The 14,818-nt window shown below is 36.5% G+C and overlaps 1 protein-coding gene across 1 annotated transcript in view; it reads right to left on the bottom strand.

The window, feature by feature from the left end:
* Positions 1-11,527: 11,527 nt before the first annotated feature.
* opn7b (opsin 7, group member b) overlaps positions 11,528-14,818 on the bottom strand; it is a 46,233-nt gene continuing 42,942 nt past the window's right edge. Inside the window, exons 5-6 of the mRNA XM_014017115.1 lie at positions 14,045-14,379; positions 11,528-13,912 (exon numbers count right to left, since the gene is read on the bottom strand). Of these exons, the coding sequence (XP_013872569.1) occupies positions 13,412-13,912; positions 14,045-14,379 (836 nt within the window). The 3' untranslated portion in view covers positions 11,528-13,411. The remainder of the gene's footprint in view (positions 13,913-14,044; positions 14,380-14,818) is intronic.

The raw sequence follows: 14,818 nt of genomic DNA, 5'->3' as shown, positions 1-14,818 counted from the left end.
ACCCACTGAGACACTTTCAAAGAATTTAGAAATCAAAAGCTGGATACATTTTTTTGTGGGGCTAGGATAAGATAGGTAAATATAAAAAAATAACAAACATCTTTGACTGATTGTTTCTTACATAGAGATCTTATATTGACATAAAACCTTTTTAATACATATATACGGACACATACACACACAAACACGACTCTCAGACACCGTTTTAATGAATATTTTATGTTACTCTCATAAATGTGAAGTTCTCACAGTATGTTGCGCAGACAATGAGCTGTACAAGCAAACATCTTAGTGTTCAGGAGTATCTTTTCGAAATATTCCACTGGCTAAACATTTAATCCAGTAATATGTGCTTCTCTCAGTCAGTCAGTACTCATATCTCATATGTCATAGAATAACATGGTGTTCACGCAAAAAACAACAACAAATAAATAAACTATTTCTGCCTCTAGTTTTCTTTGTGTACTTGTGTTTCACTTTGACTGCAGCAGGGTGTAGAGATGCCACAGAAGCTAAGTGCTGTTACATGGTTTTGATGACGGCAAAAACTGGTAAGAAATCACTAAAGAGCTGTTTCTCCCTGACAGACATGCCGGTCCTGAAGAAATCCCGGAGGTCTAACTTCAAGTCTTCAAGTCTGAAAACTTGATTCAGATTAGATTATGTCGTACTGTATTTACAGAACAAAAACGAAAATCCAACATGCAAGGACAGAGACACACTTACAGCATACATTTATTGCAGATGGTGAGAATATTTGATACAAAATGATGGAATATCTAAAGTATAACATTTACATTGTAAACACTCATTTTTATGTATTGATAGAATGTGTCAGAGGTAGAGCTGTGCTGACACTATCACACAACATTTATAAAACATGGTGTTTAAGATGCAGTGTCTTATGATTGTATTCATTGGAGGAACAACAAAATACACAGGCATATTGTGTAAAAATGCAGTGCAGAGAAATTTATCACATGCCACTGAAGGTGGTAGGAAGAGAATAGTTTTCACTGTGTGGATCTGAGAGTTTGTTTTAGCATATAATATGTCCTGAACCACTAGACTTTAATGAAACTGTCAGAAAGTAAATATTACATGTGTGGTTAGAACTGATTACATTTTGGAGTCAATCCAATTCAAGATGGCCACCACAGTGAAGCGATAATACAAATACAAATACAAAAACGTCCATAACTTAGTTGAATCTACATGTAGTTAAAAGGTGTTGTGATAGAAGCTGGGATGAATTCATAAAATGTACTCCAAAAGGTACAATTGCATAACATTTTTTTCTGAAATTTTTTACTATAACTCTTAAAGTCGACACTATCCATCTGTTAGTAAACTACCTCATTAGATTTTAATAAAACACAGTTTTTTAGCAAGTTGGTAAACATGAGTTAATATTTTTAAAAAGTAATTTTTGGCTAATTCCCATTCATGCTACAGTACTTATGTGGACAATAAGTCACATACGTATATAGTGATTAAGTACATTAACAGCATTTAAAAATAGGTGCTCTTTCACAACTCCTATAGCCTGGTCCTTGCCTTCATGCACAGTTCTGCTCAATTCTAGTTTCCCTTCACTGCTCTGTCTTATTTCTCCCATAGAAAAAGATTTCTACATCAGCGAAAAGAAGGAGGAGTTGTGATTGACAATGTCAATTTTCTGCACTATTGTAGTCTGCCCGTAGTTTAGCAATGGCAGTGGAGGAAGTGAATGAAGCCAGTCCGTGTTAACAAGGTTTGCAAATTAAATTAAATTTGTTTCAAAAAACCTGCAGTCATTAACAGATACTTCATTCAGCTCAGTGCTTCTCTCTTCCCAGTGGGGCATGGTTGTTTACAGCACACACGATTTCCGGTTAGCTTCTTAGCTTAGTTTCCTTCACAGTCAAGTTGGCGCACTCCATATGTCACGGCTAACTGAAAATGTGGATGGAGGACAACAGAGCTGCTTCATGGAAGAAGAACCTCAGCTTAGCCTGTTAGCCTTTGCACTAGCGCCAACACTATACTGTGTTATATGCATTAGCTCAGCGCTAGCGCAACAAACTAACAAGCTAAACCAAGGTCCTCCATCCACATTTTCAGCTGCAGGCTGAGTCATTTCTACCTTATCCTCTCTGTCAACGCTCTCTGGTTTCATTTAAAAGAGCCAATCGTCAGATATTGTCCAAGATTAACCTTCAGTGTGGATATAGCTCACTAGCAGCCTCGCACCGATGACCTATCCACGTCATCATTTACCCAGAATGCTTTGCATGTAAATAAAATGGCCCCGTCAGTGTAATATAAAAATTATAAAAACTGAACATCCTACAATATTTTTACAGTCTTTATTTTACAGTTAAAACATGTTCATCAAATAAAGTCTAATTTTACAACTAATCAGGGATCCCTTTAAATACAACTGAGGATGATTGGGGAGTGGAAGCACCTGGGTGATTACAGACTATGAACAGGTGTGAATGGCAGGCTGGAAAACACTGAGCTGACTGAGGATAACATGACACAAGAAATGCAGAAAACTAACAGGAAATGAGAAAATAAGACTCTAGTATCAAATAAAGAAACAATCTGAAAAATACTAACCAAAGAACAATAAAACAAGAATCATGACATTTTCTTTATAATCAGGTGCAGAAAACATCAGCTCTTAGAGAATAATTCTCTTCCCTGCCTCAAGTACTCTAACATCTACAGATACAGATAGGTTTCCAATCTATAAAAATAAAATCACAGTAAGAGACTACAGCTGAACTCCACCTGTTTAATTTGACACTGTGCCTTTTAAAGCATTCCGGAGTGTCTGAAGTCTGTTTTATTTTGCTTTGTCATCATCAAGAGATGTGAAAATTAGCACTGAAAAGAAAAAAAAGTTGAAGAAAAAAAAATTGGAACAACTGACCCATCTAGGTTCAAAGCAAAAAGTGTTTCAGTTTGACAGAGGGAACATCTATAAAACAGCACGAGGCTTAAATTTAGCACACAATCTAGATCATTTCATATTAACAAGCTCATTCTCCCAGGATGTGTTTAATAAAAACAGGTTCTTTCTCATTTAAAACTCAACTAGCAAAGATGATGGAATATCCTGGCTAAACTTAATATGAAGCACAGTGGAAGTAAAATTCCCCACTCAAAAAAGAAGAAAAGGGTGAAACAAGTGCAAAAGTTATTTTTTTAATTGTTCCAGGCTTTTTAGAAGAATGCAACTATTTGAAAACAATGTTGTAAGTAAATAAAAACTAACGACCCCACCTCTACTTTAACCCTTGACTCCAAGNATATACTGTATATATATATAGGATATATAGGGGAAAAAAGAAATTAAATTTTGCTGAAAGAGACCACCAATGTATATATATATATATAGGATATATAGGGGAAAAAAGAAATTAAATTTTGCTGAAAGAGACCACCAGGATAGTAGGAAATGATTAAATAAAAGTTAAGCGGGGTTAAAATGAAACAACTAATCCTCAGCAAGTGTAACTATAGAGAAATGCCCAACAGGTTTGGGAGAACCCACTGAGACACTTTCAAAGAATTTAGAAATCAAAAGCTGGATACATTTTTTTTTTGTGTTGGGGTAGGATGCAGATGGGTAAATATAAAAATATAACAAGCATCTTTGACTGATTCTTTCTGACATAGAGATCTTATATTGACATAAAACCTTTTTAATACATATATATGGACACATACACACACATACACGACTCTCAGACACTGTTTTAATGAATGTTTTATATTACTCTCATAAATGTAAAGTTCTCACAGTATGATGCACAGACAATGCGCTGTACAAGTAAACATCTGTTAGTGTTCAGGAGTATCTGTTTGAAATGTTCCACTGGCTAAACATTTAATCCAGTAATATGTGCTTCTCTCAGTCAGTCAGTACTCATATCTCATATAAGTCGTAGAATAACATGGTGTTTACGCAAAAAATAACATCAAATAAATAAACTATTTCTGCCTCTAGTTTTCTTTGTGTACTTGTGTTTCACTTTGACTGCAGCAGGGTGTAGAGATGCCACAGAAGCTAAGTGCTGTTACATGGTTTAGATGATGGCAAAATCCAGGCTTTTTAGAAGAATGCAACCATTTGAAAACAATGTTGTAAGTAAATAAAAACTAAYGACCCCACCTCTACTTTAACCCTTGACTCCAAGGAGTCCTTAACTTCTTTCTGTCTACATGATGCACCCAAAAATATTTAGTTCATCAACATGTAACATTAGATCAAGTGTTGTCACTTTCTGTTGTTTTTGAGAGTTTAACCCAGCATGAACTGGTTTATGGACTAGTATCAGGCTGTGTACAAAGAATGTGTTACTATAAGTCTCACCTCTCCTGCACACAGTCATGGTGTCATATCATATTTATTTTAGGCATGAAATCACCAAATACAGTTAAATTAAGGAAAAATGTATTTGAACATGTTAGAGGTTTTGTTTTAAAGGGAAAAAATATGAAAAAAATCCAGCAGTGATATGAATATAGTAGATCATTTTATGAGAGCTGTATAAGAGGATCTGATTTTGAATGATAACAAAAAGGTTTAAGATAAAAAAAATCCAACAGTAAACTTAATTTTGGTGTCAGGATTTACTCCCAAGACCAATTTCACAGAGTTCATTAATGCTAGCTAATAAATATTAGAACACATCATTGTTTTTCTTGTAATGTGAAAAGAGGTGTGCATTTAGTCAGTTCTGATTGTGACACTTGTTTCATTTCACAAACACACTGAGAACAGGAACGATGATATGCCAGGCTGTGATGTGGCTCTTGAGATTTTTGTAGCATTTTTTAATGTTCAGCCAGACAGAGAATCAAATTAGAGTAATATCCTGTGGTACTGGATGACATATTTATTAGTCAGAAATTAGATGGTAATGTTACACAGTGAAATTATTTTTACTGGCAGTGCAGAGCAATTAAGTTCAATCTACCCCAGAGTGTGGGAGAGAAGACAAGGGCAGTCAGTCTGAGTGAATTATTTGTTTTTGGGAAGTCTGCCCGTGGGCAACACAGTTTCACATTATAAGACACGAAACTAAGTCAAGCAGACAAAAAAAGACAACACTGGGGACATGTTGGTGCAAAAAAAAAGTGTATATATAAAATTGTTTTGAAAGTACCAAATAAAAATAATGAAAGCAGTTTAGTTTGYAGAAGAATGTTTGTTATTAAAATATTAATTCCATCCAAAAACTGGTTAATATTATTGTCAGCACCTCATTCATGAAAAGGAAATAAACAGTGAACTTTCTCAGTCAGGGCACACAAGAAAATAAATGTTCTTTGAATTAACTTTATCATGCCAATGAAGGGCTTTTCTGTTTACAAAAACACAAAAGATTAATCAACCTTTCTATCAAGCAACTGAACCAAACAGATTACATTTGTCCTTACATTCATACAGAATGAGTTAAGAAAAACTGAAACAACAATGAACAAAAAACACAAATATCCGAACAAAATTGACATTTAGAAACATTTGATATTAGGGTTGGTTATTTGGAGTGCACTCACTGAGTAAACATTCTTTGTCAAATCTTTGCAACGGTTTATTTAGTCATTTGTAATGATTTAACTTTTGTTTGTTTGAGTTACCAGATCCTTTAGAGGGGCTGCTGAAGCTGCCMAGCCACACATTGTGAACGGTCTCAGCTGCAACGGATGTAGAGGTCATGGCCTCATTAGGCCACACCATGTTGCATTTCAGCAGATGGAGAAGTTAAATATTGTAATTTAATTTCCTATATCTTGTATTATATTTCCTTATACTATTAAGTATTACTTTAAACAGTTTTGTTGCTAATGTCATTTGTAATTTAATGTGCCAGAATAGCCTGATCAGGTCAGACTGCTAGATATTCCTATGTTGATTTCTGTTTTGAGTTCTTGTAAATACATTTGGAAAACAATTTTTTGACAAATCTCCTGTGTCTCTGTCTTGCTGGTTCATGTGGACCCACGCTTGAAATGCAATTTCATACTCAAACCTGAACATGTCAACCTGAGTGTAGTTTAGATTTATTGCATTCATGATTTCTGGACTGTGGAAGCAAACTCATGCAGGCATGGATGYACTTTCAAAATTCATGATTTCTATCCCCAAACCCTTATTTTAAAAAAGGTAAAACAATGGAGAAAGTTCCCACAATGTAAATTGTAGAGCATCATAAAAGAAAAATTCATAGACTTTCCTTTTTTTTCTGTAGAAAATGCCATCACGATTGATAATAAACACTAAAGAGGTTCATGTGCACCATGACTGCTGTAATAAAATATGTTGCTGCTGCAGCCAGTTCAGTTTCCAACACACACACACACACACACATCTCCATCCTGCTCTGATGCAGACCTGGCAGAGCGCAGATAGATTGGCAGATGGTGTTCAGTGGGGAGGTCTTGTTAAGGTGAACCAGCCATATAACATCCATCTGTCTGCATACAGTGCAACTCTCTCAGCTGTAAATCTGTGGGGTTAATGCAATAGACCAGGTGTGCAAGGACGCAATCAGAGGAACAGGTGTGAAACAGAAACAGTGCCATCAGATTAAAAAAAAAACGTGTTTTCTGTTGAAAGACATCCACAAATTCAACTTAGTTCAAAGCTGGAAAACACACTTAAACAGTGATTAGAGAGCAACAATGAAATAATTTGTATCTATTGCAGTTTTTTTTGTTAACATACCAGTGGTTGAACTCGTCATAAACACAGATTTGATGTGAGTGAAAAGATGTTTGCCTTGTTGTAAAAAGGCAGTAATAAAACATGATAGAAAAAGAAAATTGTGGATTCACTCTGGAGGATAAAATATGTTGTTCCAATTGAAACTACAGTTATTTCTCCAACTGATTTATTTTCCCTGCACAAGGCAGGGAAACATAAGGGTTAATTCAGCAGGGATGGATCAAAGGTTTGAGCATTTCTCCACAAATATCGAACACATTTTGTCTCAAAGTAAAAACATCTCTTGTCTAAAATCATGGCTGGAATGTTTCCTTATTTTATGAACCAATTTAAAACCAAAACAGATACATCTACAGAAAAGCTGATTTTTTTTAGAAGAGGCTATGAGTTTTATTCTCTTTTTTTTTTTTAAATCACCTGAGGTGCTTCTCTCATAATGTTTACTAATACTTCAGGTTCTTGACAGCAGTAAGGAGCTATGAAGCTCAGGAAAACTCATTAGGCTATGTAAAACTCACAGGGAGAGGGAAAAAAAGCGCTGTCAAGCTGGAAGCTCATCAGCTCACAAACGTTGGTGTGAAAATCCTGATTTCAGACTTTCAATTTCATATTGTCACCTTGTCCAAACTAATCTCACACCAAATGAAAGGAAACCTCTCGTTCATCAAATTCTTAGTCAAACAGGATGTCTGTGAGCACAAAACAAAACCTGATTATTGTTTTTTTTTTTTATTCATTTTAGCACCAACAGCTGTCCAAGGCCTTTAGAAGCACAGGGACCTTGTATAAATCAAAACCAGCTTTTCTGAAAAGTTTGCTTCTTCATACTGTTTTCATTCAGAATGTGAACATCTCCAAATGGAGTGGTACAACAAAATACACTTTCTATACAGTCAGGTGAGTTATAATTACAGCATACATTGATTAAGTAAGTTACTTTTATTAAATGTGGGATGGGTGGTAAGAGTGACTTTAGTTAAATAATTGTCTTTAAAACAAGACTTAAATATTATGCAGAAAGATAAATGCTGCAACAACTGAGGAGATGACTAAAGAAAATTAAAGGCTGCTAATGAAACAATACCCATAATAAAATCAAGGTTAAAATACTCCAGTTTTGAAGAAGAATTCCCAAAAAGGGTTTGTGCACTCCAGTAACCTGGGAAWTGCATTTTCACTCCTAAAATCTGTTTGCAGCAGCTGTAGGATGATGGTCACTGTTTGTAATTCAAGCCCAGAAAGGACGTTTGGAGTAAAAGAATTGACAAGTTTGCTCAGAGTAATAGATGTCTATTATATATCATGACACAAATAATGTTTCAAATGATGTTGTGGGCTATAAAAAACTATTTATTAAGTCCAGTCATGTACACTTATAGTAATTCTAGATGATAAATTCCAAATATGTAAAACAAAATAATGAATAGAATATATTAATATTCTCTAACTTTTTTAACTGTTTAACTGTAAAGTTTAGAATGCATTTATTTAGCACAAATTAAAAAAAAACATACTTATCAACTGAGACCTGCATTATATTTATTTTATAAACTTTTTTCTCAATAGATGTATTCAACTTTTTATACAATCTTTCATCTTTTAAAACAAGCAAAAAAATGCAGTAAACATTTGAACAGTGCATCTCAATCTTCACTGACAACAATCAAAATAATTTAATAATTGCAGCATCATTTTTTCAGCCTGTATAGATAAAACATTTTTTCATGTATAAATGAACATATATGTACAACACACCACATTCAGCCTTGATTGTGTCTTAGAAATCAGGGATGAGAGGGTCTGCCAGCAGAATAAAGTGCATTCCAAAGAAAAAGCTTTCCTAAAATCTGCTTTGCAAAGAGTTTGTCATTTTGTAATTTATTTTTGTCACAAGTTAAAAATTCCTGTTGCATGTTGACTGATTTTATTTATTTACAATTAAATTAGCCAGCAATACATAAAGAAGTTGTGACATAATATATTAAGCTCAGAACGTCCCAGTCTTGAAACTAAACTAATGTAAATGTTGCTGACTCAAAGTCTCACATTCAGGTCAGAACTAACAAAAAACTTTCTGTTTTGAGACCTAATCTCCCACATAAATAAAACTCAGTGTAGAGAGAAATATGTTGAATGAAATCATTGATGAGATGCCTTTCATGTACTGATGAAAACAGCATATTTTATAATGAGGGAGACAATGATAACTGCATGCAGCTCGAGGTGTTTCATAAATACTTCCGCCACATCAGCACTTCAGTTTCTCTGTAATTAAGCTTGTAGCTGAGAGGGCGGAACTACACTTGAATGGGCATTTTTTTTTTCCCTACTTGAAGGTCTTAACAATGAATGCTTAATTTTTTCTGATTTAATTTGACTAATTTATTAAACAAATAAAAGAAACTGGAAATGAAGGTGGAAATGAAATGGAACTCAGTGTGTTGAAAGGTCAATACACTCTAAAGCCAACTTTATTGTTATTCATATGAAGCTGAGAATAATGGCTTATTTGCATTGTAAGACCCGGCCCCAGTCAACCTGACCTTATTCTACCCCGACCCTGGTTGTATTTGCTTTGAGCAGTGTRCCACCTCGATGTGGGCAAGGATCATTATATTAAACATGCACAAATATTTGTTTTTTTGTTTGTGACACAACAATAATAGACTACATCAAACTCGAAAAAAAAGCAACAACTGTAGACCGTAAGCTAATGGTAGCTAATGTTAGCTTGTTGTTGTTTGGTAACTTACTAGAGCTGTTGCAAGTTACCAAAAAAATGACAAAAAAAAAACGTCACAGTCGCTGCAAACAATTCAAGTAAATTTAAACTCATCTGTGTAATGTAACACTCACAGCCAGAGAACCAATGGGAAATGGGAAGTGCCTGAACTTGTGTAGTGCTTTATCAAGTCCATACGGATTCCAAAGTGCTTCACACTACTGTCGTTCACCCATTCATACACACACTGATGGTGGTAAGCTACAGTGTAGCCACAGCAGYCTTGGGGAAGACTGACAGAGGCGAGGCTGCCATGCACGCTGACCACCACCAGTAGGCAAGGCAGGTGAAGTGTCTTGCCCAAGGATGAGCTGGATGAAACGAGGGACCGAACTGACAACCTACCGGCTACAGGACAACTCCACTAACCACTCTGCCACAGCCGCAGCAATCAATGGGCAACTGTAGCTGCCATCAAACTGGGCCAGGAAATCCAACCCAAAATGAACCATAGCTCACAGGGTACCAGAAATTGGGGTGGAATTAAGATCATATAATTCAAGTGCTAATGTAAACACGMTGAACACGGGTTTAAAAACATGCCAGCCTGTGCTGGACCTTGCAATGGAAAAAGGCCATATGAACATACTGCTGGTCCCATGTTGGTACTCCCTTAGCATAGATATAAGTAAAGGTTTTATACAGCAGAGTCATACTGATGAAAATGGGTCTCCATCTTTTGTTACTTTTCCCTAAATCTGGCAAATTAGCGCTGAGTTGAAGCTGGCATATGAGGAGTTTCTACACGTTARATTGAGGAAAGATTGGAGGACTTGGCTGGCCCTGGGGGAAAGCTCAACATGGCAYAGCCAGTAATCAGGCATGTGATGTTGGTGTTGCCTCCACAGTGGGGAGGCATATAGACTCATTGTTCCATTAATGTCCCCTGAATCACTCTCAGCTGCTCATGATCAGTCTGTTCCTCCTGGTTATGACACAACTCCAAAAGCAGCCCTCTCTGTTCTAGTTTTATTGGAAGCCTATGCATGGGTAGGGAAATCCAGCTCATGCCACCTAACTGGTTTAAGGCAGTACAGAAGCAGCTTAATTATTCTAAACATGATAAAAGAAACATTCGCATAAACTTTTTGAACGTGATTGATCTGAAGCTAAAAGCAAACACTCTTCATCCCCATTTCAAGACACTGCAATAGATTTTTCTATCCTATGCACACATTCTGGCTGATATAAATTACATGTGAATTACTTTTCATAATCTTTACAAACATATCTACACTCATGCAAATATGTACAGTATGTACAATATAATATTAAATGAATAAATACACCCAGGTGGGAAAGGCTCATAATACAGAATAAAAAACCTATAGGTCCTGGTTAGATTTCATTTTTGAATACAACAGCRTAGAAAAAATGTGACATCAGAGGCTGAAGTTCACAGTTGGGTCATTTTGTAGTTTCAATATCCATCTTTGGCCAAAGTTGGACCAAACAAAGTGTCTCCTGCACAAGGCTCAAAGCCAAGTCTCTGATATGTTTAATCTTCTCATAGTTAATCTGCATATTGGTAGAAAATATGAGTGTCCAATACAGCATTTTGGCTTTGAAAGTGAGCCTTAAYATGACTGTAGCCTTTGGTTGCTGCGTGGCAATCATAAAGATCATCTTGCATTTCGCTCATCCTTAGGTTTTTACAATCATTTAAAAAAAATCCAATCAGCATGAAATTTTTATTAGGCTTAAAAGATGTCAAAGGGGAGATCATAACTATTTTGTTTTCTTTCTACAGGGTGAGTCAAAAGTCACTGGACACCCTTTGATTTTTAGAAAGAAATAAGCAAATTACATATCTGAATGTCTCAGCAAGTAACAGGTGCGGGGGCCTACCTTTTAGGCAGTGTCCAGAATACGGCCGCCATCTTGAAAGCCGCCATATTGGATCAATGACAATTTTTTTTCCAAAGATAGGCCCCCTGAACCATTACTTGCTGGGGTATTCAGATATGTCATTGATTTTTTTTTTTTCTGAAATAAAAGGGTGCCCTGCGACTTTTGACTCATTCTGTAAAATAATTATCATACCAAAACTTTCATAGCTTCTATACTTGTTAATTCTTTTCGTTTAATCTTGGATGTTATATAAGAAAAAAGCAATGAGCTGCAGCCTTTTTCACCATTAAAGTTTAAATTGTCTAAAATATACAGGAGACTAAAAGAAAAAGGTGACACCATTGTTACAAACGCCTCCTAAAAAAAGGCCTGTTCGTCTCTGCAAATGCTTCTTTTTACGTCGGTGAAGTTTTCACATACAACTACATGTCATCCACAATAACCTCAACCTACAGACAGCCTGAGGCTTTGTTTATTTCATTTCAAAGCTCAGCGTTAAAGGAATCACATTTGATCTTCACTAGTCTGGGCCGAGTTTATAAGAGCGCTCAAAGAATAATAATAATAATAATAATAATAATGCTGTTTGACTTGACAAGAATACAGCTGTTCAGTCGCATTTTTCCTTTTGTCATAATTTGTTTTCTGATTACTTTCAAAATTTATGAATAACAATAACAACACCAGATCTGGGTATGGGAAAATTGTCATGGGGTTAAAAATAAGACTGGATTGACATTGTGTGAAAACAGTTCAAAGTATAAGGAGGAGAAAAAAATAAACAACCTCTAGGATTAGATTTGATATGCCTGATTTTTTTATGCCAAATATTAATGCAGAACACCAGGTCCATGTTATGCAGACAATACACAACTTGTCAGTTAGTGGTTAGAAATGCCTGCAGGAAGAAGGTTGTGGGCTCAGATTCCCGGTCTTTCTGTTTGGAGTTTGCATGTTCGACTCATGTTTTTGTGGGTTTTGCCCCACAGGTCAAAAACATGCAGCTTAGCTTGCCTTCCTCCCTTGCAACTGTTGCATTTACCTGGTAAAATAATTTAAAAAAGAATAAATTCAACCATCGAAAGAGTTTCAAGGGTCTAGTTAAAACCAACACTAACATTCGCATCTCTTCTCTGCAAACAGCTCAGTGCAGCCCTCTGAGCAGTGTCTTCATTTTAATTCAGATAAAACATCATTCAGCTCAGAGTTAATAAATAAATACAGAGTTCAACACGCTTTTGGTAAGTTACCCTCAAAAACATTTTGTGTTACTCTTAGCATTAAGGGCAAAACACTTTTTCCTGTTTAAAAAAACAGCAACCCTGTTGTCCTTCAAATTGATGCATGCATAAATCARTTCAAATACATCAAAAGTACAGAACTTGTAAAAAACAGAAAAAAGGTGGATTACCAAGTAGAAAGTTTCAGTCTTGATTTTCTTTCCTCTGAATCCAGCGTTAACTGATTTGCATTAAGTCTCAGTTGTATTTGCTTTGTGTTAGTTGTTCAGGGTGAAACAAGAGTTACTGAAGTTTAATGTGACCTGACAAACATTTATTTCTACACTGTGGACTGCTTAGCTTCCTTAATCTCTTGTGTTGGCATTTAAAGTAGCAAAGCATATTACAGTATGGTACCTATGGGGTACATACCTGGTATTTATTGAGGTACTTGCACAATACAGGGTAGTTATTGGGTTCATACTGGATAATTACAGGGTAGTTAGTTACATGGCTATGTAAAAACATTGTACGTTCCCCTGTAAGTAACATGAATGTACTTTGTAAGTAGGCTACTGTGCTGTATTATGTATTGCTACTCCATTTAACTATGTGGTCATATTTTCTTTGTATTTCTTTGCTTTATTTTGGCAGTATTACATATTTGAGGCATGAGACAATTTAAAGAATCGCAATCTCCATGTATTCTTAGTCTGCAAGTCTTTATCCTTTTGTTTTTACCATCCTTGCAGCAAGTTCTTTATAATTTTCATTCTTGTTACAATTTTCCCCATTCATAACTTGTTTTCTGCAGAGTGTTTTCATTTTTTTCCTCTAAAGAAAGTCACTCTGTAACTCACTGGAGAGTTGACTGACAGCCACTTCAGTGTGCCCAGATCCTTTCAGTATCCTGGCTGTCTGCTGGGGGCTGTAATCTGTAAARTTTTCTCTGGCACCAGTGGCCATTTCAGTGTAAGAACAGTGTTTGCAGGTCTCGTGGTTCTCTGGTAGCCCATTGGACAACCTTGTAGAGTTGCACTCTTCAGCATGATGAGATTGCTTGCACAATCCCTTCTGGGCAGAACTGTGTTGGCACAAACATCCACAGCACATTCTCCTACAGTGGGCTATATCTCGGCACAGTGACTTGCGGAAATTGGGCTTGAAGGCTAAATAGACAATAGGGTTGTATAGAGTGGAGGATTTAGCAAAGATAGCTGCCAGTGCAAAAGCCATGGGTGGCACTTTTGCTGGGTTACCAAACGTTGCCCACATGGAGACTATCGCGTATGGACTCCATGCTGTCAGGAAGCCGATGCAAACTGCCACTGAAAGCTGAAAAGCAACAGGACAACACTCAAAAAAACAAACAAAAACAAAAAAACCAAAATGGTAAACAAACATTAATTTGTGGTCTAATTCACTCATTGTATAAATAGTCTGGCAGTGTAAGCTCAAAGCGCCTACCTTAACAATAAGTGCATGTGCATTGGTGATCTTGTTCTGAGGCGACATATGCTGCTGCACAGCCTGACGGGAGCCCCGCACAGTCAGCAAGATGAACGTGTAGGACAGAAAGATGACGGTACAGGGTATGATGTAACAGAAGAAGAAGAGGCAGATGATGTAGCTCATAGATGCAGAATTTTGGCTCAGAGCATGCCAGTTGATGCAGCACGCTGTCCCGTAAGGCTCGGCCCCATACTCTCCCCAGCCCGACAGCGGACCTACAGCAAACACTAAAGCGTAGCACCAGATGACAGCAACCAGCAGGCCGGCATGGTAGTAGGAGAACTTGTTACCTGTGAAGAGAGAGAGTGGTGTGAGACGTGTAAGGCCATAAAAAGGGAACAAAAATGAGAGTCTAACAAGACTTTCCTGAAGTGTAATATGGTAAGGATCATGATGAGTAATTCCCCTCCTATTCAAGTGTAATAAGTTGAAGTTCAGGAGTCATCCTTGCCAGATGACCGAACTACCTCAGCTGGCTCCTCTGAATGTGGAGGAGCAGCRGYTCTACTCTGAGTCTCACCCAGATAATTGAACTTCTCACCCTATCTCTAAGGGAAGGTCTAGATCAGTGGTTCCCAAACTTTTTATCTTCTGACCCACAAAATATTCATGGCAAAAACTTGTGACCCCAAATATTACTGGTCTGAGTACACAAACTTTGTCAATAACCCTAAAAACAAAGGCTACACAAATATAAATACTTATTTATACTTTTTTGTGATTTTGTAG

The sequence above is a fragment of the Austrofundulus limnaeus genome, unplaced genomic scaffold (assembly GCF_001266775.1).
Source record: "Austrofundulus limnaeus strain Quisiro unplaced genomic scaffold, Austrofundulus_limnaeus-1.0 Scaffold3, whole genome shotgun sequence".
Lineage (NCBI taxonomy): Eukaryota > Metazoa > Chordata > Actinopteri > Cyprinodontiformes > Rivulidae > Austrofundulus > Austrofundulus limnaeus.
Note: the sequence above shows the minus strand (reverse complement) of the source record. Positions and strands in the feature narration are given on the sequence as shown.